Below are 27,593 nucleotides of genomic sequence, written 5' to 3'. Positions count from 1 at the left end.
AAGAGTCCGCACACTTAACCACTACACCAAACTGGCTCTCTATGCCCTGGTGACGTCACTTCTGTCACAAAGCACACACCAGTGGAGCCCTTGGGGGTGGGGTGGGGGTGCAGGGTTCAGCTTGGGGTGCCAGAACCCCTAGCACCTCTAGACTGCTTGAATGACCTAAATTTTTTGTTGGTTTGGAAGCATACGAGGCCTTCCCAAACTCTGTGAATCACACTATTCTGAAAGCTCCGGCCTTCCACCGCAGTCTCTCCCCGCTGTTTTCCTTTATTGGAACCCATTCCTTTAGAAGTCAGCATCTGAGAACATTCCCGCTGCCTTACCAGAGACGTCTCACAAAGGAGCTTGCTTCCCCGCACCAGGTTGCCGATGGTAATGTGGAAGTAGGTGTTGCCGCTGCTCCAGTTGGAGATCTTCGTGAAAGGGTGAGTGATCAGGATATCCTGGGGGCGTTTGAGAAGGGGGGGGGTCAGATTTCCATCTCGGGAACACGCTGCGCCTTCCTCTGGACTCATCGTCCCATTAAACCCACGCAAAGAAACAGTCCCAGAAACTCCCATGGAAACAACAGATCTGCCTCACAGGGTTTGGTGGGATGGGATAAGCCCGGGATAAACCGCAAAGACGTCCGTTATGAGCTACGTAACTCTTGACTCATGCTTGAGGAGAAACAGAGCTATTAAAAGACTCCACGTTTGCTGCCAATCTCACCTAGGGATACCAATCCCCAGATGGGGGCGGGGGATTCCCCGGTTTGGAGGCCCTTCCCCCACTTCAGGGTCATCAGAAAGCGGGGGGAGGGGAAGGAGATGCCTGCTGGGCCCTGTGGAGCCCTATGCCCTTTGGAGACTGATTCCCATACAGTATAATGGAGAACTGATCTGTGGGTATCTGGGGCTCTGGGGGGGGGATACCTGTTTTTGCAACACAGAATCTGGTGCCTCTCCCCAAAATACCCTCCAAGTTTCAAAAAGATTGGACCAGGGGGACCAATTCTATGAGCCCCCAAAGAAGGTGCCCCTATCCATGATTTCCTATGGAAGGAAGGCATTGAAAAGGTGTGCGGTCCCTTTAAGTGTGATGGCCAGAACTCCCTTTGGAGTTCAACGATGCTTGTCACAATCTTGCTCCTGGCTCCACCCCCAAAGTCCCCTGGCTCCACCCCCAAAGTCTCCAGATAACCCTAATCTCGCCATCATTCTCCAATTCCAACATGTTTATTACCTTTTCCTCTTTCCCCACTCCACTTATACAATCCAGACACTTTCAGTGCCGCTGTGGCTCCCCTTTCCCACTGAAGCTGAGCTAGGGGTGGTCAGAATCCTGCTAAGACCCACACAATAGTCATCCTTTAGCCTCCCACAGAGAGCCCACCTCAAGAGCCTGGGACTTACTTTGCTTTTGCGGTCGATGAGGCTGACACCGTGTTTATTGATGGCGATCAGGAGGAGTTCTGGGTAATTTGGATCAGTTGTTTGCTGTTGGAAATGAGAACATGTTCAGTTTGGGGCACCACATTTTAAGAAGGATATAGGCAAGCTGGAACGGGTCCAGAGGAGGGCAACGAAGATAGTGAGGGGTCTGGAGACTGTCCTATGAGGAAAGGTTGAAGGAGCTGGGCATGTTTAGCCTGGAGAGGAGGTGGCTGAGAGTTGATATGGTCACCATTTTCAAGTATTTGAAGGGCTGTCATATAGAGGATGGGGCGGAATTGTTTTCTGTGGCCCAAGAAGGTAGAACCAGAACCAATGGGTTGAAATTAAATCAAAAGAGTTTCTGGCTCAACATTAGGAAGAACTTCCTGACTGTTAGAGCGGTTCCTCAGTGGAACAGGATTCCTTGGGTGGTGGTGCGCTCTCCTTCCTTGGAGGTTTTTAAACAGAGACTAGATGGCAATCTGAGAGCAATGAGGATCCTATGAATTCGGGGGGGGGGGGGTATTTGTGAGTTTCCTGCATTGTGCAGGGGGTTGGACTAAATGACCCTGGAGGTCCCTTCCAACTCTTATGATTCTATGATTCTAAGATGGTCCCAAGAAGAAGGATTGTTTAATCTGAAATGATATTGGACTGGTTGTCAGACTTTTTAAAAGGAAATTATATTAGATCTGAACATTTTGTCACCTAAGGACAGAGGAGGCGGCTGAGAGGTGATAGGATCACCATCTTGAAGTACTTGAAGGGATGTCATATAGAGGATGAGGGGTCTGGAGACCAAGTCCTATGAGGAAAGGCTGAAGGAGCTGGGGATGTTTAGCCTGGAGAGGAGGCGGTTGAGAAGTGATAGGATCACCATCTTCAAGGACTTGAAGGGCTGTCATATAGAGGATGGTGTCAAGCATGCTATTTCTAAATGCTAGTTTCTTCCATGCCTTTCTTCTCTTTCCCCCCCTTCCTCTCCCTTCTACCATGTGGAGGCATAATAAATCCCTCTGAATCCAGGATGTTTAGTGTAACCTTGTATTAACAGTGTAAAGTGCCTCTCCCCCAGATTCACACAGCCATGTCTTATCAGCTAACAGAGAATGTGTGAGAAATGGAGATGTTAACATTCTTTAGTCATGAAAGAGATACTAGCGAGTAGCCTTTGAACTTACAACTACATTTGCATCTTTATGTTATTCTTTTGAAGTTATCTGTAACCCTGCCTTTTGAAGTAGTTTATAAGATACTATTCAGTATTGTATCAATTATTACTTCCAAGGTATCCGTCCTTGGAGCAAGTCATGGCGTTTCAATAAAACAAGTCTTTGATTAAAAACAAAAGCTTGATTATGGCGAAATATCGATGCTTGATGGATGGGATGAAATTGTTTTCTATGGTCCTAGAAGGTAGGACCAAAACCAATGGGTTGAAATGAAATCAAAAGAGTTTCCGGCTCAACATTAGGAAGAACTTCCTGACCGTTTGAGCGGTTCTTCAGTGGAACAGGCTTCCCCGGGAGGTGGTGGGCTCTCCTTCCTGGGAGGTTTTTAAACAGAGGCTAGAGGGCCAAGTGACAGCAATGAAGGTTCTGTGAATTTAGGGGGAGGTGTTTGTGAGTTTCCTGCCTTGTGCAGGGGGTTGGACTAGATGACCCTGGAGGTCCCTTCCAGCTCTATGATCCTATAAGAACATAAGATAAGCCATGCTGGATCAGACCGGGTCCCACACAGCAGCCAGCCAGTTCCGCTGGAGAGCCAGCAGCAGGCCCCAGAGGCCGAGCCCTTCCCTTCATGTTGCCTCACGACTCGAGGATTCGGAGGATTAGCACCTCCGAACGTAGAAGTTCCTCTCAGTCTCTACGGCTAGCAGCCATTGGTAGACTTGTCCTCCACGAATCCATCTAACTATTTAAAGCTGTTTAGTCCTGTGGCCCAACGTAGCCCTTTCTATATCATATTGCTTTGGACCAGAGATCATCTCGTAGAAAATGGGCTCCTGTTCATTTCCCCTACACTGCTAGGACTCGTGGCACGTTCCTAGGAGAACATAAGAGAAGCCCTGCTGGCAGGACAGGATCTATATCTTTTATGAGGTGTGTGTGTGGGGGGGTGCAAAATAAAAAAAATGATGCCCCCTTATGGGCCCACTCTATCTTATGGGCCTATAGAACAGAATGGACTCCATGCCCAATTTGGTGCCCCTCCATCGATGCCTGGGGCAAGCACCCCACTCTGCCCCCGCCCCTAGATCCGGCCCTGCATGCTGGATCAGGCCAAAGGCCCATCCAGTACAACACTCTGTGTCACACAGTGGCCAAAAAACCCAAGTGCCATCAGGAAGTCCACCAGTGGGGCCAGGACACTAGAAGGCCTCCCACTGTTGCCCCCCAAAGCACCAAGGAGACAGAGCATCACTGACCCAGACTGACCCAGTCCAACACTCTGTGTCACATAAGAGAAGCCATGTTGGATCAGGGCAATGGCCCATCCAGTCCAACACTCTGTGTCACATAAGAGAAGCCATGTTGGATCAGGCCAAAGGCCCATCCAGTGCAACACTCTGTGTCACACAGTGGCCAAAAAACCCAAGTGCCATCAGGAGGTCCATCAGTGGGGCCAGGACACTAGAAGGCCTCCCACTGTTGCCCCCCAAAGCACCAAGGAGACAGAGCATCACTGACCCAGACTGACCCAGTCCAACACTCTGTGTCACATAAGAGAAGCCATGTTGGATCAGGGCAATGGCCCATCCAGTCCAACACTCTGTGTCACATAAGAGAAGCCATGTTGGATCAGGCCAAAGGCCCATCCAGTGCAACACTCTGTGTCACACAGTGGCCAAAAAACCCAAGTGCCATCAGGAGGTCCATCAGTGGGGCCAGGACACTAGAAGGCCTCCCACTGTTGCCCCCCAAAGCACCAAGAAGACAGAGCATCACTGACCCAGACATAAGAACATAAGAGAAGCCATGTTGGATCAGGCCAGTGGCCCATCCAGTCCAACACTCTGTGTCGCACAGTGGCCAAAAAACCCAAGTGCCATCAGGAAGTCCATCAGTGGGGCCAGGACACTAGAAGGCCTCCCACTGTTGCCCCCCAAAGCACCAAGGAGACAGAGCATCACTGACCCAGACTGACCCAGTCCAACACTCTGTGTCACATAAGAGAAGCCATGTTGGATCAGGGCAATGGCCCATCCAGTCCAACACTCTGTGTCACATAAGAGAAGCCATGTTGGATCAGGCCAAAGGCCCATCCAGTGCAACACTCTGTGTCACACAGTGGCCAAAAAACCCAAGTGCCATCAGGAGGTCCATCAGTGGGGCCAGGACACTAGAAGGCCTCCCACTGTTGCCCCCCAAAGCACCAAGAAGACAGAGCATCACTGACCCAGACATAAGAACATAAGAGAAGCCATGTTGGATCAGGCCAGTGGCCCATCCAGTCCAACACTCTGTGTCGCACAGTGGCCAAAAAACCCAAGTGCCATCAGGAGGTCCAGAACACTAGAAGTCCTCACACTGTTGCCCCTCCCAAGCACCAAGAATCCAGAGCATCACTGCCCCAGACAGAGAGTTCCAACAAGACACTGTGGCTAAGAGCCACTGATGGACCTCTGCTCCATATGAAGAAGAATTGAAGATTTATACCCCGCCCTTCTCCCTGAATCAGAGACTCAGAGCGGCTTAAAATCTCCTACATCCTCCCCCCCACAACAGACACCATGTGAGGTGGGTGGGGCTGGAGAGGGCTCTCACAGCAGCTGCCTTTTCAAGGACAAAATCTGCCAGAGCTATGGCTGACCCAAGGCCATTCCAACAGCTGCAAGTGGAGTAGTGGGGAATCCAACCCGGTTCTCCCAGATAAGAGAGCTCTGGCTGACCCAAGACCATTCCAGCTGCTGCAAGTGGAGGAGCAGAGAATCCGACCCGGTTCTCCCAGATAAGAGAGCTCTGGCTGACCCAAGGCCATTCCACCAGCTGTAAGTGAAGCAGTGGGGGAATCAAATCCGGTTCTCCCAGATAAGAGAGCTCTGGCTGACCCAAGGCCATTCCAGCAGCTGCCAGTGGAGGAGTGGGGAATCAAACCCGGTTCTCCCAGATAAGAGAGCTCTGGCTGACCCAAGACCATTCCAGCAGCTGCAAGTGGAGGAGCGGAGAATCCAACCCGGTTCTCCCAGATAAGAGAGCTCTGGCTGACCCAAGATCATTCCACCAGCTGTAAGTGAAGCAGTGGGGGAATCAAATCCGGTTCTCCCAGATAAGAGAGCTCTGGCTGACCCAAGGCCATTCCAGCAGCTGCAAGTGGAGGAGTGGGAAATCAAACCCGGTTCTCCCAGATAAGAGAGCTCTGGCTGACCCAAGGCCATTCCAGCAGCTGCAAGTGGAGGAGTGGGAAATCAAACCTGGTTCTCCCAGGTAAGAGAGCTCTGGCTGACCCAAGTCCATTCCAGCTGGTGCAAGTGGAGGAGTGGGGAATCCAACCTGGTTCTCCCAGATAAGAGAGCTCTGGCTGACCCAAGGCCATTCCAGCAGCTGCAAGTGGAGGAGGGGGAATCAAACCCAGTTCTTCCAGATAAGAGAGCTCTGGCTGACCCAAGGCCATTCCAGCAGCTGCAAATGGAGGAGTGGGGAATCAAACCCGGTTCTCCCAGATAAGAGAGCTATGGCTGACCCAAGGCCATTCCAGCAGCTGCAAGTGGAGGAGTGGGGAATCAAACCCGGTTCTCCCAGATAAGAGAGCTCGGGCTGAACCAAGGCCATTCCAGCAGCTGCAAGTGGAGGAGTGGGGGAACCAAACCCGGTTCTCCCAGATAAGAGAGCTCTGGCAGACCCAAGGCCATTCCAGCAGCTGCAAGTGGAGGAGGGGGGAATCAAACCCGGTTCTCCCAGATAAGAGAGCTCTGGCAGACCCAAGGCCATTCCAGCAGTTGCAAGTGGAGGAGGGAGGAATCAAACCCGGTTCTCCCAGATAAGAGAGCTATGGCAGACCCAAGGCCATTCCAGCAGTTGCAAGTGGAGGAGGGGGGAATCAAACCCGGTTCTCCCAGATAAGAGTCCGCGCACTTAACCACTACACCAAACTGGCTCTTGCCCCAGAGAGAGTTCCATCAGTACCCTGTGGCTAATAGCCACTGGTGGACCTCTGCTCCTGATGTTGATCCAATCCCCTCTTGAAGCTATCTGTGCTTGTAGCTGCCGCCACTACCTGCGGCAGTGAATTCCATGTGATAATCACCCTTTGGGTGAAGAAGCACCCCCCTCCCACCAAGCACCAAGAATTCCTCCTACAAAGTTAATAATATAATAATAATACCTTTTATTTATATCCCGCCCTCCCCGCCGAGGCAGGCTCAGTGCGGCTAACAGTTCCATCCAAATTCCGTGGAACCCACAGGTAAGTCACAAAACAAAGGTCTCCCCGCTCCCACACACGCACACTCACCTTCACTTCAAAGAAAGCTGATCCGAAGGTAGCCCATTTGTATACAATCTTTAGGAAGGCAAGCTTGGCTTCTTCTCTCGTTTTGCCTGCGTGCTTGTTGAAATAGGCAACGATGGACTGTGAAGGAGAAAAATGGCCCCCGTTCAGACACTGCAAGAAACCTGTTCCCCAGAGCACAATCGAGGGTTTTTGGACTTTGGAAGCCTTGAGTCACATACACCAGTTTGCCACAATCTTTGAATGCTGGCACCTGGGCAAATTGGAGGTATTCTATTCCCAAGGAAACTGGGGTTCTTTATCGAGGCCATGGGTGGAATTCTAGCAGGCGCTCCTTTGCATATTAGGCCACGCCCCCTGGGGTAGCCAATCCTCCAAGAGCTTACAGGGCTCTTATTCCGGGGCCTACTGTAAGCTCTTGGAGGATTGGCTACATCAGAGGGTGTGGCCTAATATGCAAAGGGGCTCCTGCCAGAATTCCACCCCTGATCAGGGCTGAACATTCAATTAAAGCCACTCTCAATCCTTCAAGCCTTGATCTGAAGTTGACACATTAAACACAGTTAGTTATAGCTGTTGCTTCACGTCATGAACCAAAACATAGAAAAAGAGATTGGATTTATACCCTACCCTTCACTACCCAAAGGAGTCTCAGAATGGCTTACAATCTCCTTTCTCTTCCCCTCCTCACAACAAACACCCTGTGATGCAGGAGGAGTTGAGAGAACTCTCCTAAAACTGTCTTGAGAAAACAGCTCTGAGAGAGCTATGGCTGACCCAAGCCCATTCCAGCAGCTGCAAGTGGGGGAATCAAACCCGGTTCTCCCAGATAAGAGAGCTACGGCTGACCCAAGGCCATTCCAGCAGCTGCAAGTGGAGGAGTGGGGGAATCAAACCCAATTCTCCCAGATAAGAGAGCTCTGGCTGACCCAAGCCCATTCCAGCAGCTGCAAGTGGAGGAGTGGGTAATCAAACCTGGTTCTTCCAGATAAGAGAGCTCTGGCTGACCCAAGGCCATTCCAGCAGCTGCAAGTGGAGGAGTGGGGAATCCAACCTGGTTCTCCCAGATAAGAGAGCTCTGGCTGACCCAAGGCCATTCCAGCAGCTGCAAGTGGAGGAGTGGGGAATCCAACCTGGTTCTCTCAGATAAGAGAGCTCTGGCTGACCCAAGGCCATTCCAGCAGCTGCAAGTGGAGAAGTGGGAGAATCCAACCTGGTTCTCCCTGATAAGAGAGCTCTGGCTGACCCAAGGCCATTCCAGCAGCTGCAAGTGGAGAAGTGGGAGAATCCAACCTGGTTCTCCCAGAGAAGAGAGCTATGGCTGACCCAAGGCCATTCCAGCAGCTGCAAGTGGAGGAGTGGGGAATCAAATCCGGTTCTTCCAGATAAGAGTCTGCGCGCTTAACCACTACACCAAACTGGCTCTCGCTGGCTGAATCCACACTTGGGGGTGGAAAGCGCTGTCCAGTTTCAACTGACTTACGGTAACCCTGTCGGGTTTTCAAGGCAAGAGGCGTTCAGAGGTGGCTTCTCGTCGCATGCCTCTGTGTAGCAACCCTGGACTTGCTTGCTGGTCTTCCATCCAGGCCTCAGATTCAGCAGGAGCTCACAGGAGTGCAGCTCCTGAACCCTTCTGAGGGTTCCCTCTCCTCCTCCTCACCTACCTTGTCCATTGAATAGTCGGTGCAGCTTAATAACATTCCCTGGATTAGGAGAGCGGGCAGCCAGCCAGCCACCAGGGGCTTTGCCACGCCCCCAGCAGCCCTCATTAACCCCTGGAGAAGCCCGTGCCATCCTTTCTCTGCTTCTGATGTGATTTTGGGTGGCAGGCAGCTTGCTGGCCTTTTGACTGGGGGGGGGGCAGGAGAGCCCCAGGCAAGTGAGGCCTGCTTGGGCTGGCTGGATCTCTAGCCAACCCAAGCAGGCCTCACTCGCCCGGGGCACTCCTTTCTTGCATTGGGTTGCTTTTGGCTGGGGGGGGGGGCCCCGCAAATGAGTTATGCTAATGAGGTCCAACCCCTATTTTTCTACCAAACGACCCCCACTTCCATCCGAATACTAGCTAGGGCTGACCCTGTTTGGCTTCTGAGATCTGATGAGATTGGGCTTGTCTGGGCTATCCAGGTCAGAGTCGTCGGAACGGAGCCCTTGTTTATTCCACCTCCTAGGCTGAAAAGAGGCCTTCTCCTGTATCGGGTCCCTTTCTTTTCCAGACATTTCAACCCCCATTCACTCTCTGGTTAAAACATTAATGATATGCAGGGGTGGAATTCTAGCAGGAGCTCCTTTGCATATTAGGCCACACCTCCCACATGCAGCCAATCCTCCTGGAGCTTACAGTAGACCCTGTAACAAGAGCCTTGTAAGCTCTCAGAGAATTGGCTACATCAGGGGTGTGTGGCCCAGGGGTGGAATTCTAGCAGGAGCTCCTTTGCATATCAGGCCACACCTGCCTGATGTAGCCAATCCTCCTGGAGCTTCCAGTAGGCCCTGTACTAAGAGCCCTGGAAGCTCTTGGAGGATTGGCTACATCAGGGGTGTGTGGCCCAGTGGTGGAATTCTAGCAGAAGCTCCTTTGCATATTAGGCCACACCTCCCTGATGTAGCCAATCCTCCTGGAGCTTCCAGTAGGGGGTGTGTGGCCCAGTGGTGGAATTCTAGCAGAAGCTCCTTTGCATATTAGGCCACACCTCCCTGATGTAGCCAATCCTCCTGGAGCTTCCAGTAGGCCCTGTACAAAGAGCCCTGTAAGCTCTTGGAGGACTGGCTACATCAGGGGTGTGTGGCCTAATATGCAAAGGAGCTCCTGCTAGAATCCCACCCCTGGTGATATGGATATATCCCCTTGAACTCAAAGGGCTAGCGATACCATCCCCCTAAGCTTTCATTGCCCGCCATCACTCCAAGTGGAGGTGAGGGAAAACAGAACGAACCCAGGTGATGGCTCAGGACTGGTGACATCACTTCCAGGGATAACCCGGAAGCGATGGCGAGTAGCTCTAGGAATGGCTGGGAACTCTATGGTTTTACCACAGAGTTTCCCCAGGAGGTAACGTCATCTTGCCCGAGTGTCGTCTCGGTACCCTGATGGGGACGAAGAGGAGCAAGCGGAGAGGGAGGAAACTAGCAGGGGGTCCCAATGCTCTAGCAGACCTACCCTCTTCCAGTCATCTGGAGACACCTGCCGAATGAGAGGTTCAGGCACCAGCTCCTTCAGGAGTTTGGGAATGCTGGGGAAGTAGGACTTGTCATCCTCAAATTTCACCCGATAGATCAGGGCCCCGAGCTGTAGGACTTCCTCCCGGGTGCATTTATGGTAACCGCGGAGATACTTTGGTAATTCCTGTTCCAGAAAGAGAAAGACAAAGAGGGAGCATTTTGCAACACAGGCAGAATAAACGGGAACGGGGAGAGGAACCGGGATGGGGAAGACATTTCACAGCTCAATCACACTAAATCCAGGGCTTTTTTTGTAGCAGGAACTCCTTTGGATATCAGGCCACACACCGAGGGCCGGCTCGCCCACTAGGCAAACTAGGCGGTTGCCTAGGGAGCTGGCAGGGTGGGGGCACCAAATTCAGCCTCTCCCCCTCCCCCCCAGGCAAACACCTAGTTTGCCCCCCCCCCCCGCGCCTCCACTCCTCTTGAGAGCCAGTTTGGTGCAGAACCAGGCTTGAGTCCCCACTCCTCCTCTTGCACCAGCTGAAGTGGCCTTGAGTCAGCCATCGCTCTGGCAGGGGCTGTCCTTGAAAGGGCAGCTTCTGGGAGAGCTCTCTCAGCCCCACCCACCTCACAGGGGGAGAAGATATAGGAGATATAGGAGATTGTAAGCTGCTCTGAGACTCTGATTTAGAGAGGAGGGCGGTATAAATCTACGGTCGTCGTCTCCACCGACCGCATCCCGCCGATCGTGAAAGGGCGCTGCCGCTGCTCCCTTCTCCTCACTTCCTTCCCATCCAGGAAGTGTGGAGGAGGGAGCAGAGGTGGTGCTCTTTCGAGATACGGTTGGATCGTGCTGCCGCTGGCCTGCCCGGGTGCTGAGTGAGCATGGTTTTCCCCGCCGATCAGCTGATTGGCGTGGGGGGGCACCTTTACCCAACCTGGAGTGGTGCTGATTGCCCTTCTGGACATTGAAATTGACCTGGGGTGAGGAAGGGAGGGAGGAGGAGGCGCAGGGGGGCACACTGCCGTGGGGGGGAGGCGTGGGGGGGGGGGCGGCAGACCACCTGTCTGCCTAGGGTGCCACGTGCCCTCAGGCTGGTGCCGCACCCCCCCCGATGTAGCCAATCGCAGAATGCCGTGGCCCGGCTGTTATTGGGCCTCTCAAGATGGGGGCACATTCGGCCGGGTCTTCGGGCTCTGCACTGGCTCCCAATAACATACCGAGTCCGGTACAAGGTGCTGGTCATTACCTTTAAAGCCCTATATGGCCTGGGACCTGCCTGCCTGAAGGACCGTCTCTCCCCACATGTTCCCCAGAGAGTACTGAGGTCGGGAACTCAAAGCCTTCTCACTATCCTCGGGCCTAAAGAAGTCCGTCTTAAGTCAACTAGAGACAGGGCCTTTTCCATAATGGCCCCTACATGGTGGAACCAGCTGCCTGAGGAGGTGAGGGCCCTGCGGGACCTTACTCAGTTCCGCAGGGCCTGTAAGACAACCCTCTTCCGGCTAGCCTACACCTAACTGGGAAGCAAATGTAGCTTACTAGACTCCTGTTAATTATATTGTATAAGATTTGATGTTAAGGTCTTAAGGTTTTTAAGGTTTTAAATGTTCTGACTTTTTTAACTGCTCATATATGTAAATGTTAATTTAAATTCTGTTTTATCGTCTGTTGTGAGCCACCCTGAGCCATCTATGGGAAGGGCGGGATACAAATCATAGAATAAATAAATAAATTAAATCCTTCTGGAGCTTACAGTAGGCCCCGTAACAACAGCCCTGTAAGCTCTTAGTCACATCAGGGGGGGGAGTGGCCTAATATGCCAAGGAGTCCCTGCTGCAAAATGTGTCGCACAGTCTAACAGGTCAATACAAATTAGTCACCAAAGACCACTAACGGGCTCCCGGGTCCCTTTTTTGGCCTCTTGCCGCTCGAATTCTACCCATCCCTGCGGCGCGACCGGGGATTACCTGATAGTAGTGGAAGATGGAGTCGGCCATCGAATCCTTCCCAGGCACAGTGTTGGTCCAGAGCTTTTTCATGAAGAACACTTGGTAGGTGAGAGAAGGCACTATCCCTGCCCAAAGAAAGAATCACAGGCGTGGCTGTCAGAACCGGCTCCGCGTTCGACTGCTCGCGTGGCCTAGTTCGCACTCAGGAGCCAGGCTGTAGCATGTCATACTGCAAGCAGGAGACTGACGTGATGACAGCGCGATCCTTGGGATGAACACAAATCCCCCACACATAGATAACAATGGTGGTTGGAAAGTGGCAAATGCGAGGCCTCGAGGTAAGTAACAACTGTACACAGGAGCGATGTTCCCTCTAAGCTGCAGAGTCTTGTGAGCAAAAAAAGTCTACTTTGTGAGCTACTACATTAAAGTTGTGAGCGACTGCACAAATGAGCGTGCTCTGGGGTCATCCTCCCTGAGCTAAGACAGGAAGCTGGAGGCTCAAAATCTGTGTGCTAGCTCACGCTAACTCGGTGTAGAGGGAACACTGCGCGGGAGCGCCGGGTGCGAATTCAGTGTGCTGACATAAATCTGTGCACGATTTGCGCTACGATTACTGACATTTCCCTTTCGCTAGTTTGGTGCAGTGGTTAAGTATGCGGACTCTTATCTGGGAGAACCGGGTTTGATTCCCCACTCCTCCACTTGCATCTGTTAGCATGGCCTTGGGTCAGCCATAGCTCTGGCAGAGGTTGTCCTTGAAAGGGCAGCTGCTGTGAGAGCCCTCTCCGGCCCCACCCACCTCACAGGGTGTCTGTTGTGGGGGAGGAAGGGAAAGGAGATTGTGAGCCGCTCTGAGACTCTTCAGACTGGAGGGCGGGATATAAATCCAATATCTTCATCTACCTCACAGGGTGTCTGCTGTGGGGGAGGAAGGTAAAGGAGATTGTGAGCCGCTCTGAGACTCTTCGGAGTGGAGGGTGGGATATAAATCCAATATCTTCATCTACCTCACAGGGTGTCTGCTGTGGGGGAGGAAGGTAAAGGAGATTGTGAGCCGCTCTGAGACTCTTCGGAGTGGAGGGTGGGATATAAATCCAATATCTTCATCTACCTCACAAGGTGTCTGCTGTGGGCGTAGACGGAACACTGCACGGGAGCGCCGTGTCCGAATTCAGTGTGTTGACATAAATCTGTTCATGATTGAGCTATGATTACCGACATTTCCCTTTCGCTAAAGCAGGAGTGGCCAAACTTGCTTAACGTTAAGAGCTGTGTAGAATAAATGTCAGATGTTTGAGAGCCGCAAGACGCGAACGTCAGACATTTGAAAGCCACACAACAGAGAGGGACGGAGGGAAGAAAGGCAGAAAAGAAAGGAAATAGATGGGGAGAAGTGGAGAGAAAACAACTTTAAATGCATTCTCCGAGCCACCAGCTGGCTTGACTCGGAGAAGTAATGTACCTGCTCCAAGCCAGCCGACAGGGTGTTGGGTGCTTTGAGAGCCATACAATCTTTGTGAAAGAGCCACAGTTTGGTCACTCCTGCTCTAAAGCATCTTTGCCGTGACCCAGACGACCCAGGTTAGCGTGATTTTGTCAGATCTTGGAAGCTAAGCAAGGATTTTGGATGGTAGGCCACTAAGGGAGTCCCGGGTCCCTTCAGAGAAGTGGGCAATGGTCAACCACCTTTAGACGTCTCCTCCCTTAAAACTCTACAAAGCTCAACGTAAGTCAAATGCAATCTAACAGCAATTTCCACCATCTAAGCCTCCAGAAGCGGCTGTCTCTATCATGGCTGTTTCTGGAGGATAAGCGACATATAAAATGACTTGAGGCAGCGGGCAGATGGCTGGGGGTAGCCCTGACCTGGATAGCCCAGGCAAGCCCAATCTCATCAGATCTTAGAAGCTAAGCAGGGTCGACTCTGGCAAGGGCTTGGATGCGAGACCTCCCTGGAATACCAGAGCTGGAGGGCAGGGGCAGGCTTTATTCAGCCACCTCCCTGAATATCCTCCAGGCCTCCAGTAGGGGTCAGTCACCAGAAGTTAACACGGCTTCCAGGTTTTTCTCTGGCAAGTACTTGAATGGGAGACCTTGGAATACCAGAGCTGGAGGGCAGGGGCAGGCTTTATTCAGCCACCTCCCTGAATATCCTCCTGCCCCCCAGTAGGGGTCAGTCAACAGAGGTCCCCATGACTTCCAGGTTCTTCTCTGGCAAGTCCTTGTATGGGAGACCTCTTCGGAATACCAGAGCTGGAGGGCAGGGGCAGGCTTTATTCAGCCACCTCCCTCAATATCCTCCAGCCCCCCAGTAGGGGTCAGTCAACAGAGGTCCCCATGACTTCCAGGTTCTTCTCTGGCAAGTCCTTGCATGGGAGACCTCTTCAGAATACCAGAGCTGGAGGGCAGGGGCAGGCTTTATTCAGCCACCTCCCTCAATATCCTCCAGCCCCCCAGTAGGGGTCAGTCAACAGAGGTCCCCATGACTTCCAGGTTCTTCTCCGGCAAGTCCTTGTATGGGAGACCTCTTTGGAATACCAGAGCTGGAGGGCAGGGGCAGGCTTTATTCAGCCACCTCTCTGAATATCCTCCAGGCCCTCAGTAGGGGTCAGTCACCGGAGGTCACTGTGACTTCCAGGTGTGCGTGCACACACATACATGCACACATTCACATATAAAAAAATACAACCCCCCCCCCCAAAAAAAAAGTGGCTGAAGGTAAACAAACTGAAACTTAATCCAGACAAGACACAGGTGGCGACGGCTGGGAAGGCGGACAGTCTGGTTGATGTTCATCTACCAGATCTAGATGGAATTAAAGTTTTCTTTGGAAGTTCAAGTTAAGAGCTTTAGGGTACAATCTTAGACCTAGCCTTGTTAATGGATAAACAGGTGAGTGTTATTGCTTAGGAGCACCCTCTTTCAGTTACAGGGGGCTCTTGAACTGGCTCCTTATTTAGACGATCTAGCCACACCGCTCCATGCCACTGCAACTGCCGGACTGGACTACTGTACCGCGATCCGTGTGGAGCTGCCATCGAAGACATCTCGGAAGCTTCAAGGCATTCCAAACGCCTGGGGTCAGCTACTTAGAACCAATCCTCCCGCTAAGCTGTGGAGCCTGGTGAGCAAAAATCCTAACTTCGTGAGCTACTGGCATGAAAGTTGTGAGCAGCTGATTGGGCTGCCGCATAAATGAGTGCGCTCTGGGGCCATCTTTCCTGAGCCAAGACAAAAAAGCGTGAGCCGGAGGTTGAAAAACTGTGAGCTAGCTTACGCTAACTCAGCTTAGAAGGAACACTGCTCAGAACGTACAGCTCCAGCACCACAACCCCTGAGGCCAATGGAAAGTGCTTTTTTTGGGTAGTTCTATTTGTCTAGGGCAGGGGTCCTCAAACTACGGCCCGCGGGCCAGATGCGACCCGCTGAGGACGTTTATGCGGCCCGCTGGGTGATGGCAAAATCAGACCGGAAGTGACGTTCGACCTAAACTTGCGTTAGCAATGCACACTTCCGGCACTGGGCTGAGGCGGCAGAGACAGAGTGTGAGGCGATACCGAGGTGAGGTGAGTTCCCAGGCTGGGGTGTGTGGTGTGGGGAAGGGAGAGAGATGCAGAAGACGGAGAACTGACGGCCCGCGGCCTTGTACAGTAACGGCAGCCACCACAACAGTCCGGCCCTCCAACAGTCGGAGGGACAGTGAACTGGCCCCCTATTTAAAAAGTTTGAGGACCCCTGGTCTAGGGAGTGGGGAGGTGTTCAGAAGGCAGGTTGTTACATAAAAACCAAGAGGGGTTTTTATGGGTGTGCAGACCACACTGGGATACCTCCGTCACATGGACCTGAAGGTCTCATGTCGATCCTCTGGAATGAAAAAAAAACACAACACAGGCGAGAGATGAGAAGATTCGGGGGATTACCGTCTTTTGCCGGCCTCGCTTTCTTTATCCAGTCTGTCAAGTGTCTGACAAAGTCAAAGAAGAAATCCCCTTCAGGTACGCTGATGACCTGGAAGAATTGCATGCGGTTAAATCGTCCATAAATCAAGGCAAGTGGAAGGTGGATCAGGCCAATGGCCCATCTAGTCCAACACTCTGTGTTACATGGTGACCAAAACCCAGGGGCCATCAGGAAGTCCACCAGTGCGGCCAGAACTCCAGAAGCGCTCCCACTGTTACCTCCCAAGCACCAAGAAGACACAGCATCACTGCCCCAGACGTAGGAACATGAGAGAAGCCATGTTGGATCAGGCCAATGGCCTATTCAGTCAAACACTGTGGGGTCATCAGGCGGTCCACCAGCAAGGCCAGAACTCCAGAATCCCTCATGCTGTTGTCCCCCAACCACCAAGAAGGCAGAGCATCACTGCCCCAGACATAGGAACATAAGAGAAGCCATGTTGGATTAGGCCAATGGCCTATCCAGTCGAACACTGTGGGGTCATCAGGCGGTCCACCAGCAAGGCCAGAACTCCAGAAGCCCTCATGCTGTTGCCCCCCCACCAAGCACCAAGAAGACAGAGCATCACTGCCCCAGACATAGGAACATAAGAGAAGCCATGTTGGATTAGGCCAATGGCCTATCCAGTCGAACACTGTGGGGTCATCAGGCAGTCCACCAGCAAGGCCAGAACTCCAGAATCCCTCATACTGTTGTCCCCCAAGCACCAAGAAGACAGAGTATCCCTTCCCTAGACAAAAGAGAAGCCATGCTGGATCAGGCCAATGGCCTATCTAGTCCAACACTGGGTCACTCGGTGGCCAAAACCCAGGGGCCATCAGGAGGTCCACCAGCAAGGCCAGAACTCCAGAATCCCTCATACTGTTGTCCCCCAAGAACCAAGAAGTCAGAGCATCCCTTCCCTAGACAAAAGAGAAGCCATGCTGGATCAGGCCAATGGCCTATCTAGTCCAACACTGGGTCACTCGGTGGCCAAAACCCAGGGGCCATCAGGAGGTCCACCAGCAAGGCCAGAACTCCAGAATCCCTCATACTGTTGTCCCCCAAGAACCAAGAAGTCAGAGCATCCCTTCCCTAGACAAAAGAGAAGCCATGCTGGATCAGGCCAATGGCCTATCTAGTCCAACACTGGGTCACTCGGTGGCCAAAACCCAGGGGCCATCAGGAGGTCCACCAGCAAGGCCAGAACTCCAGAATCCCTCATACTGTTGTCCCCCAAGCACCAAGAAGTCAGAGCATCCCTTCCCTAGACAAAAGAGAAGCCATGCTGGATCAGGCCAATGGCCTATCTAGTCCAAAACTGGGTCACTCGGTGGCCAAAACCCAGGGGGCATCAGGAGGTCCACCAGCAAGGCCAGAACTCCAGAATCCCTCATACTGTTGTCCCCCAAGCACCAAGAAGTCAGAGCATCCCTTCCCTAGACAAAAGAGAAGCCATGCTGGATCAGGCCAATGGCCTATCTAGTCCAACACTGGGTCACTCGGTGGCCAAAACCCAGGGGCCATCAGGAGGTCCACCAGCAAGGCCAGAACTCCAGAATCCCTCATACTGTTGTCCCCCAAGCACCAAGAAGACAGAGCATCCCTTCCCTAGACAAAAGAGAAGCCATGCTGGATCAGGCCAATGGCCTATCTAGTCCAACACTGGGTCACTCGGTGGCCAAAACCCAGGGGGCATCAGGAGGTCCACCAGCAAGGCCAGAACTCCAGAATCCCTCATACTGTTGTCCCCCAAGCACCAAGAAGTCAGAGCATCCCTTCCCTAGACAAAAGAGAAGCCATGCTGGATCAGGCCAATGGCCTATCTAGTCCAACACTGGGTCACTCGGTGGCCAAAACCCAGGGGCCATCAGGAGGTCCACCAGCAAGGCCAGAACTCCAGAATCCCTCATACTGTTGTCCCCCAAGCACCAAGAAGACAGAGCATCCCTTCCCTAGACAAAAGAGAAGCCATGCTGGATCAGGCCAATGGCCTATCTAGTCCAAAACTGGGTCACTCGGTGGCCAAAACCCAGGGGGCATCAGGAGGTCCACCAGCAAGGCCAGAACTCCAGAATCCCTCATACTGTTGTCCCCCAAGCACCAAGAAGTCAGAGCATCCCTTCCCTAGACAAAAGAGAAGCCATGCTGGATCAGGCCAATGGCCTATCTAGTCCAACACTGGGTCACTCGGTGGCCAAAACCCAGGGGCCATCAGGAGGTCCACCAGCAAGGCCAGAACTCCAGAATCCCTCATACTGTTGTCCCCCAAGCACCAAGAAGACAGAGCATCCCTTCCCTAGACAAAAGAGAAGCCATGCTGGATCAGGCCAATGGCCTATCTAGTCCAACACTGGGTCACTCGGTGGCCAAAACCCAGGGGGCATCAGGAGGTCCACCAGCAAGGCCAGAACTCCAGAATCCCTCATACTGTTGTCCCCCAAGCACCAAGAAGACAGAGCATCCCTTCCCTAGACAAAAGAGAAGCCATGCTGGATCAGGCCAATGGCCTATCTAGTCCAACACTGGGTCACTCGGTGGCCAAAACCCAGGGGGCATCAGGAGGTCCACCAGCAAGGCCAGAACTCCAGAATCCCTCATACTGTTGTCCCCCAAGCACCAAGAAGTCAGAGCATCCCTTCCCTAGACAAAAGAGAAGCCATGCTGGATCAGGCCAATGGCCTATCTAGTCCAACACTGGGTCACTCGGTGGCCAAAACCCAGGGGCCATCAGGAGGTCCACCAGCAAGGCCAGAACTCCAGAATCCCTCATACTGTTGTCCCCCAAGCACCAAGAAGTCAGAGCATCCCTTCCCTAGACAAAAGAGAAGCCATGCTGGATCAGGCCAATGGCCTATCTAGTCCAACACTGGGTCACTCGGTGGCCAAAACCCAGGGGCCATCAGGAGGTCCACCAGCAAGGCCAGAACTCCAGAATCCCTCATACTGTTGTCCCCCAAGCACCAAGAAGTCAGAGCATCCCTTCCCTAGACAAAAGAGAAGCCATGCTGGATCAGGCCAATGGCCTATCTAGTCCAACACTGGGTCACTCGGTGGCCAAAACCCAGGGGCCATCAGGAGGTCCACCAGCAAGGCCAGAACTCCAGAATCCCTCATACTGTTGTCCCCCAAGCACCAAGAAGTCAGAGCATCCCTTCCCTAGACAAAAGAGAAGCCATGCTGGATCAGGCCAATGGCCTATCTAGTCCAACACTGGGTCACTCGGTGGCCAAAACCCAGGGGCCATCAGGAGGTCTGGAGGCAGCTGGAGGCACGTTTGATTGGGGAACTGCATGGGGAACGAATTCACCCCTTCCTCTGATCCTTAGTAAGTTCCCCCGCTAAGTCTAGGTCTCTCTCCGGGCTTTTTTGTAGAAAAAGACCAGCAGGAACTCATTTGCATCCCCTGACACCAACTGCGTTCCTGCTCAAAAAAAAAGCCCTGGTCTATCTCAGTGTTGATTTATCTTGGCTGAGGTGGCGGCCATCTTTTACTATCAGGGTTCCCAATTCTGGGCTGAGGAATTGCTGGAGTTTTGGGAACGGAGCCTGGGAAAGGCAGGATTTGGGGACGGGAAGGACTTGAGGAGGGTATCACGATATACGGCCCACCCTCCGAAGTAGACGTTTTCTCCAGAGGAACAGAGAGAGCCCTAGTCTGGAGATCTCTTGTATCCTCCAGAAGCTTTCCAGGAAGCTGGCAACCCCATCGTCTATTTGACTCCCCTTACAGCCCAGGCTGCTTGGAGCCAGTTTGGTGTAGTGGTTAAGTGTGCGGACTCTTATCTGGGAGAACCGGGTTTGATTCCCCACTCCTCCACTTGCAGCTGCTGGAATGGCCTTGGGTCAGCCAGAGCTCTCACAGAGGTTGTCCTTGAAAGGGCAGCTGCTGGGAGAGCCCTCTCCAGCCCCACCCACCTCACAGGGTGACTGTTGTGGGGGAGGAAGGGAAAGGAGATTGTGAGCCACTCTGAGACTCTTCGGAGTGGAGGGCGGGATATAAATCCAATATCTTCATCTACCTCACAGGGTGTCTGTTGTGGGGGAGGAAGGTAAAGGAGATCGTGAGCCGCTCTGAGACTCTTCAGAGTGGAGGGCGGGATATAAATCCAATATCTTCATCTACCTCACAGGGTGTCTGTTGTGGGGGAGGAAGGGAAAGGAGATTGTGAGCCACTCTGAGACTCTTCGGAGTGGAGGGCGGGATATAAATCCAATATCTTCATCTACCTCACAGGGTGTCTGTTGTGGGGGAGGAAGGGAAAGGAGATTGTGAGCCGCTCTGAGACTCTTCGGAGTGGAGGGCGGGATATAAATCCAATATCTTCATCTACCTCACAGGGTGACTGTTGTGGGGGAGGAAGGGAAAGGAGATTGTGAGCCGCTCTGAGACTCTTCGGAGTGGAGGGCGGGATATAAATCCAATATCTTCATCTACCTCACAGGGTGTCTGTTGTGGGGGAGGAAGGTAAAGGAGATTGTGAGCCGCTCTGAGACTCTTTGGAGTGGAGGGCGGGATATAAATCCAATATCTTCATCTACCTCACAGAGTGTCTGTTGTGGGGGAGGAAGGTAAAGGAGATTGTGAGCCGCTCTGAGACTCTTTGGAGTGGAGGGCGGGATATAAATCCAATATCTTCATCTACCTCACAGGGTGTCTGTTGTGGGGGGGTGGAGATAAAGGAGATTGTGAGCCACTCTGAGACTCTTCGGAGTGGAGGGCGGGATATAAATCCAATGTCTTCATCTACCTCACAGGGTGTCTGTTGTGGGGGAGGAAGGGAAAGGAGATTGTGAGCCGCTCTGAGACTCTTCGGAGTGGAGGGCGGGATATAAATCCAATATCTTCTTCTTCTTACCTTGTCAGAGATTTTGACGAAAAGGCTGAACCCTTCCGAGGCCTTCAGCAACAACCTGGTGGAGATGTTCTGGCAGAAGTCCTTGGCTTTGGTGCTCGATTCGACTTCGAACGCCTGCCGGGAAAAACTGGAGGTCACGCTTTTAGACTGCCAGCGGCCCACAATCCAGTAGGGTTGCCAATCCCCAGGTGCCGGTGGGTGTTCTCCCGCTTTCCCAGGCTCCTTCCCGCCCCCGGTCAGTTGGCCATTGGGAGGGAAGCTCCGCCCCCACAGCTACCCTATGCTCTTTCCCTTCAGAACGCTAGGAGAAAGCTTGCAAAAGCTTCCTTTTGGGATGGTGTGCCTGCATCTTTAAGGCTGAAGGGGGGCGGGGTGAGCAGGCAGAACAACCTGGCTGCTCCCAGGAGCTATGAAAACAGCCCAGACCCTCCGTTTGTTGTGCAAGCTTTTCAGAGGTCGTTTGCATAGCAAAGGGTAAACTTGAACCTTTGGTTTCCCTGCATTGTTGGAAGTTCAGCAACTCGTGAGTAAATTGCCCCAGTGAGACCACATGAGTGTGGGATTGCAAACTGTTTTATTTTTGCTTCTGTGTGTGTGTGTGTGTGTGTGTGTGAGAGAGAGAGAGAGAGAGAGAGAGAGAGAGAGAGAGAGATGATTTGCAGCTGCTTGGGTGAGGAAATGAAGACCATATTCGGGGGAACTGCACTCCTGTGTGCTCCACCCCCAAAGTTTCCCGGCCCCACCCCCAAAGTCCCCAGATATTATCTGAGTTAGATTTGGCAACCCTACAACCCAGGGCCGGATGTGGACTGAGGTCTGAAGATGGAGGAAGCACGAGGGGGTCTCGAGGATCTCAGATTCACACTAGGGTTGCCAATCCCCAGGTCCCAGTGGGGTTTCTTCCGCTTTCCCAGGCTCCTTCCCGCCCCCAGTCAGCTGGCCGGCGGGGGGAAACCCCACCCCCAGACGACCATGTGCCTTTCCACCTCCGGAGGCTTAAGGCTCCGATTGAAAGGCTTCCTCTTGGGATGGTGTGTCTGTGTTACTTGGAGGAAGTTGGCAGCAACTTGTGAGTAGAGAGGCCAATCCCTCGTTCAGAGTCGCCAGAAACGGGGTGGAGGGAGGAGGGAAACGTCTGCTGAGCACTTCATTATTCCCTATGTGGAGATCGATTCTCATATGGTATAATATTGATCTAGAGGTTTCGGGGGCTCTGGGGGAGCTGTTTTTTGAAGTAGAAGCACCAGAGTTTCAGTATAGTATCTAGTGCCTCTTCCCAAAGTACCACCCAAGTTTCAAAACGATTGGACCAGGGAGTCCAATTCTATGAGCCCCCAAAGGAGGTGCCCCTATCCTTCTTTATTTCCTATGGAAGGAAGGCATTTAAAAAGGTGTGCTGTCCCTTTCAATGTGATGGCCAGAACTCCCTTTGGAGTTCAATTGTGCTCGTCACACCCTTGCTCCTGGCTCCGCCCCCAATGTCTCCTGGCTCTACCCCCAAAGTCTCCTGGCTCCACCCCCAATTTCCCAGATATTTCTTGAATTGGACTTGGCAACCCTAATTCACACTGTCCTCATCTCAAGGCTATCCGAGGAATCGGACAGGAGAAAAAGCCTGTATGTATGGAATTGTACAGAGGTGGCCTTAGATCCTCAACGGGAGAAAACTGTCTGCCAACGCCCCCCCCCCCGAAAAAAGCTTGCCTTTACCTCATCTGTGTCATCCGGGAAGTACACTTTATGGAATATCTGAGTTGTTTTGTGCTGAATCGCCTCCACTTCCACCAGGTGGGGAGGGTACTTGCGAGAGCCATTCCTAGAAAGGAAAGGAGCTTGCTGTGAGTGTGGAGCCACTGAATCTTTTCTTTGCTAAGGTCCAGTTTAAGCATAATGAAGGCGTGTAAATATTGGATTTACATCCCGCCCTATACTCTGAATTTCAGAGTCTCAGAGCGGCTCACAATCTCCTTTATCTTCCTCTCCCACAACAGACACCCTGTGAGGTAGGTGGGGCTGAGAGGGCTCTAACAGCAGCTGCCCTTTCAAGGACAACTCCTGTGAGAGCTATGGCTGACCCTGAGCGGAGGAATGGGGAATCAAACCCAGTTCTCCCAGATAAGAGTCCGCACACTTAACCACTACACCAGGGGTGGGGAACCTCCCGAGGGCCGTCTACGGCCCTCAAGATCACTTGGTGAGGCCCTCGGGGATTGCTGGGCCCAACCGAGCCATGTGGCAGCCTCTCTGGGGCCTGGCTGGCCAGAGAGGATCGTGGGGCCCAGCTGTGCTGTGCAGCAGCCTCCCCAGGGCCAGGCAGGGATCACAGGGCCCAGATGTACTGTGCAGCAGCCTCCCTGGGGCCTGGCTGGCCGGCCAGAATTGCCGCAGAGCCTGGGAAAGTTACTCTCCCAGTTCAATTTGCACTTGATTATCCCAGATGGTGTGGCCTAATATGCTAATGAGCGTGTGACCTAATATGCTAATATTAGGGGATGTGGTCTAATATGCTACTGAGTTCCTGCTGGGCTTTTTCTACAAAAAAGCCCTCGACCTATGCATTTGCCTAGGGCGGTGGGCCGGGTGTGTGTGTGTATGCGCGCCAGATTAGGCTCTCTCCACATGACATCAAATAGAAAAACAATCATTTGCATTAATTTTGCTGGCCTGAATCATTCTCCCTCAGCGGAGCGCTGTTATTAAGTTGATAATTTTTTATGGCCCGCGAATGGTGTTATAAATATCCATATGGCCCTTGGCAGAAAAAAGGTTCCCCGCCCCTGCACTACACCAAACTAGCTCTCGCATTCGCACCTGGGGGAGTTCCTGCACTGACAGGCTACCATGCTTCAGCTTGGTTACTACTAGTTTTACAGGCAGTAAATGGCAGCAGTATTGTGGGGATGGGAGCATCCTGGGAGAAAAATTTCAAAAGCAAAATAAGGCCTCAGCTACTTTCAGGAAGTCCTTACCATAGAGTTCCTGTCATTTCCTAAAGCTCCCCGGAAGTGATGTAAGGTAGCTCTAGCAATCACCAGGAATTCTATGGTAAGAACTTCCAGGTGATTGTGAGAGCTACCCTTTGTCACTTCCAGGTAGCTCTAGGAATTGGCAAGAACTCTATGCTACAAACTTCCTGTGCGTAGACAAAGCCTTGCTTTTCTTTTTTAACTTTTCTCCCAGCATGCTTACTACCACCCCTTTGACCAGCCAGTTTGCCTACTAATGAAGTGAGCGCTGATGGACAATTTTTTGTAGAAACAACCCAGCAGGAACTCATTGGTATATTAGGCCACACCCCTGACAGCACCACGGTTTCACACAGGGTTTTTCTTGTAGGAAAAAGCCCAACAGGAACTCATTTGCATATTAGGTCAAACCCGTGACGTCACCGCTGTTTCACACAGGGCCTTTTTTGAAGAGAAAGCCTAGCAGAAATTATCTGCATATTACACCACACACCCCGACATCACCGTTGTTTTACACGGACCTTTTTTGTAGAAAAAGCTCAGCAGGAACTTATTTGCATATTAGGCAACACCCCCTGACACCACCATTGTTTCACACTGGGCTTTTTTTGTAGAAAAAGAAACTAATTTGCATATCAAGCCACTCCCCTGACATCCCCATTGTTTCACACAGGACTTTTTTGTAGAAAAAGCCCAGCAGGAACTCATTTGCGTATTAGGCCACACCCCCTAACATCACCGTTGCTTCACGTGGGGCCTTTTTTTGTAGAAAAAGCCAGCAGGATTTAATTTGCATATCAAGCCACTCCCTTGACATCCCCATTGTTTCACACAGGACTTTTTTGTAGAAAAAGCCCAGCAGGAACTCATTTCAATATTAGGTCACAACCCCTGACCTCACTGTTGTTTCATATAGGGCTTTTTTTGCAGAAAAAACCCAGCAGGAACTCATTTGGATATTGGGCCACACCCCTGACATCACCACTGTTTCATACAGGGCCTGTTTTATAGAGAAAGCCCAGCAGAAACTTATTTGTGTATTAGGCCACACCCCCTAACATCACCATTGTTTCACGTGGGGCCTTTCTTTGTAGAAAAAGCCCAGCAGGAATTAATTTGCATATCAAGCGACTCCCCTGACATCCCCATTGTTTCACACAGGACTTTTTTTTGTAGAAAAAGCCCAGCAGGAACTCATTTCAATATTAGGCCACAACCCCTGACCTCACTGTTGTTTTATATAGGGCCTTTTTTGCAGAAAAAACCCAGCAGGAACTCATTTGCATATTGGGCCACCACCCCTGACATCACCACTGTTTCACACAGGGCCTTTTTTGTAGAGAAAGCCCAGCAGAAACTTAATTGCATTTTAGGCCACACCCCCTGACAGCACCATTGTTGCACACGGGGCCTTTTTTGTAGAAAAAGCCCGGCAGGAACTCATTTGCATATAAGGCCACACACCCCTGAAATCACCCTTGTTTCACACAGGGCCTTTTTTGCAGGAAAAGCCCGGCCGGAATTCATTTGCATATTAGGCCACACCCCCTGACACCACTTTCATCTCACAAAAAAGCCCAGCAGGGACTCATTTGGATATCAGGCCACACCCCTTGACACCCAGCCAGCCGGAACTGCGTTCCTGTGTGTTCCTGCTCAGAAAAAAACCTGGCTGTGTCCTGCAGGTACCGACTCGATAGATTACCTCAGTGCCTTCTGCAGCCTCTGCATGCAGTCGTTGGCCAGCGGGTGATGCTTCCGGGACTGGATAAAGCGCTGGACATGGGGCAGGAGGACGTTGCTCGGAGGGAAGAGGCCCGTGCAGAGCCAAAGGAGCTCCCACCCTCTCTCCTCGCTGTACCTTTGGAAAGTAACAGGGGAGCAAGTTCTAAGTCACACACACACACAAATCAGTTAAGCGCTCATTTACGAAACTGTGACGGATTTCGCACTAGGGCTGGTTCCAAGCGGAGAGCCCTTTTGCTCCCGGCGCTGTTCTCCCGTTTTCGTGCAAGTTGCCCCGGAGCTGCAAGTGGGCGTGCCGTTCTCCCGCGACGAGCAGAAACCGCTTGGCGGAGGATCCTGCTTGTCGCGGGAGAGCGCCGCGCCCACTCGCAGCTCCGGGGCGACTTGCGTGGAAACGGAGAAGAGCCCTGGGAGCAAAAGGGCTCTCTGCTCGGAACAAGCCCGAGTGCGAAATCAGTCGAAGTGTGGAAAGTGCCACCAGCCTATGGGGACCCAGTAAGGGTTTCCGAGGTGAGAGCTAAACAGAGGTGGTCGGCCGTTGCCTGCCTCTGCGTAGCAACCCTGGACTTTAATCCACTTTAACCCATCCTGGGTGCTCTCCCATCCAAGTAGTAACCAGGGCTGACCACTGCGTGAGACAGGATGCTGGACTAGATGGACCGCTGGTCTGATCCAGCAGGGCTCTTCTGATGTTCTTCTCAAGGGAAGGCCTCGGCCTCTCTGCCCTGTTGTTGACCCTCCAGAGGAACTGGCTGGCCCCTGTGTGAACAGGAAGCTGGGCTAGATGGACCCTCCCTGATCTGACCCAGCAGGGCTCTTCTGAGGTTCTTCTCAAGGGAAGGCCTCGGCCTCTCTGCCCTGTTGTTGACCCTCCAGAGGAACTGGCTGGCCCCTGTGTGAAACAGGAGGCTGGACTAGATGGACCCTCACTGGTCTGATCCAGCAGGGCTCTTCTGATGTTCTTCTCAAGGAAAGGCCTCGGCCTCTCTGCCCTGTTGTTGGCCCTACAGAGGAACTGGTTGGCCACTGTGTGAGACAGGATGCTGGACTAGATGGACCACTGGTCTGGTCCAGCAGGGCTCTTCTGGTGTTCTTATATCCTTCCTCATGGTAGTTTAGTTTAGTTTATTCAGTTTATATCCTGGCCTTCCCGCCGAAGCAGGTTCAGGGCGGCTTCCCCCCACTTCAAAGTTAAGGCAACAGCTGATGTGGGGGTGGGGGACAGGATTCACTGTGGCTTCTTTTTATGCAACATCCCAACACTGTCAGGAGATCTGGCTGCAAGGACATGCGCCTCCACCCATTAAAACAGAAGTGTCAAACTTGTGGCCTGGAGCCGAATCAGGCCCCCGGAGGGTTCCTCTCAGGTCCCTGAGCAACTGGCTCTTGTCTGCTTCCTTCTCCCTCTCTCTCGCTTCCTTCTGCATCACAGCTTGCTTTGCCAGGCTTGCTCAATCGCACTGGAGTTACAGAACAAAGCCTCCATATTCTCCATTTGCCAAGATTCCTCCCTTGGAGAGGAAGGGGGGGGGAGGCAAAGTTTGCTTTGCCAAGCTCTCTCAGTCGCACAGCAGAGCTACTGAGCCAAGCCTCGCTTCCTTCTATTGGCTGAGGCTCTTCCCCCTCCTGGTCCCCTGGGGAAGAAAGGAAAGGGCCAGAGCTTCCTTTGCCCAGTTCCCTGGATCCCATGGGAGAGATACAAAGAAAGCACTTTAAGACCGAGTGCCAAAGTTTTAAGCATGTTTTACGTTTTTTTTAAAAAAATCGTTGTGTTTTTCTGTGTCTTTAATAAAATTTATATCTCGGCTATCTAATCTTAAATAGGTAGACACATGGCCCGGCCCGACAAGGTCTCATTTATGCCAGATCCGGCCCTCACAACAAATGAGTTTGACACCACTGCATTAAAACACTGGGAAAAGGTTGAGGAGGAGTCTGGATAATTAAGAGCTGATCGTACCCCTCCCATAATAAGGCAATTTTTCCCCAACTGATATTATTCTAGAAATGCACAGCAGTGAGAAGAAGGCAAAGGCATATCTTTATACAGGGTTTTTTGTGTAGAAAAAGCCCAGCAGGAACTCATTTGCATA

The 27,593-nt window shown here is 52.3% G+C and overlaps 1 protein-coding gene across 1 annotated transcript in view; it reads right to left on the bottom strand.

Annotated features, from left to right (window-relative positions):
- The window catches only part of LOC132568842 (unconventional myosin-VIIa-like), a 48,229-nt gene that overhangs the window by 4,391 nt on the left and 16,245 nt on the right, over positions 1-27,593 (bottom strand). Inside the window, exons 6-14 of the mRNA XM_060235025.1 lie at positions 25,460-25,615; positions 22,499-22,604; positions 20,789-20,902; positions 15,911-15,998; positions 12,006-12,112; positions 10,030-10,215; positions 6,876-6,992; positions 1,401-1,484; positions 330-449 (exon numbers count right to left, since the gene is read on the bottom strand). Of these exons, the coding sequence (XP_060091008.1) occupies positions 330-449; positions 1,401-1,484; positions 6,876-6,992; positions 10,030-10,215; positions 12,006-12,112; positions 15,911-15,998; positions 20,789-20,902; positions 22,499-22,604; positions 25,460-25,615 (1,078 nt within the window). The remainder of the gene's footprint in view (positions 1-329; positions 450-1,400; positions 1,485-6,875; positions 6,993-10,029; positions 10,216-12,005; positions 12,113-15,910; positions 15,999-20,788; positions 20,903-22,498; positions 22,605-25,459; positions 25,616-27,593) is intronic.

Source organism: Heteronotia binoei, chromosome 3 (assembly GCF_032191835.1).
Source record: "Heteronotia binoei isolate CCM8104 ecotype False Entrance Well chromosome 3, APGP_CSIRO_Hbin_v1, whole genome shotgun sequence".
Taxonomy (NCBI): domain Eukaryota; kingdom Metazoa; phylum Chordata; class Lepidosauria; order Squamata; family Gekkonidae; genus Heteronotia; species Heteronotia binoei.
The sequence above is the reverse complement of the archived record's forward strand: the minus strand, read 5'-3'. Positions and strand labels throughout refer to the sequence as shown.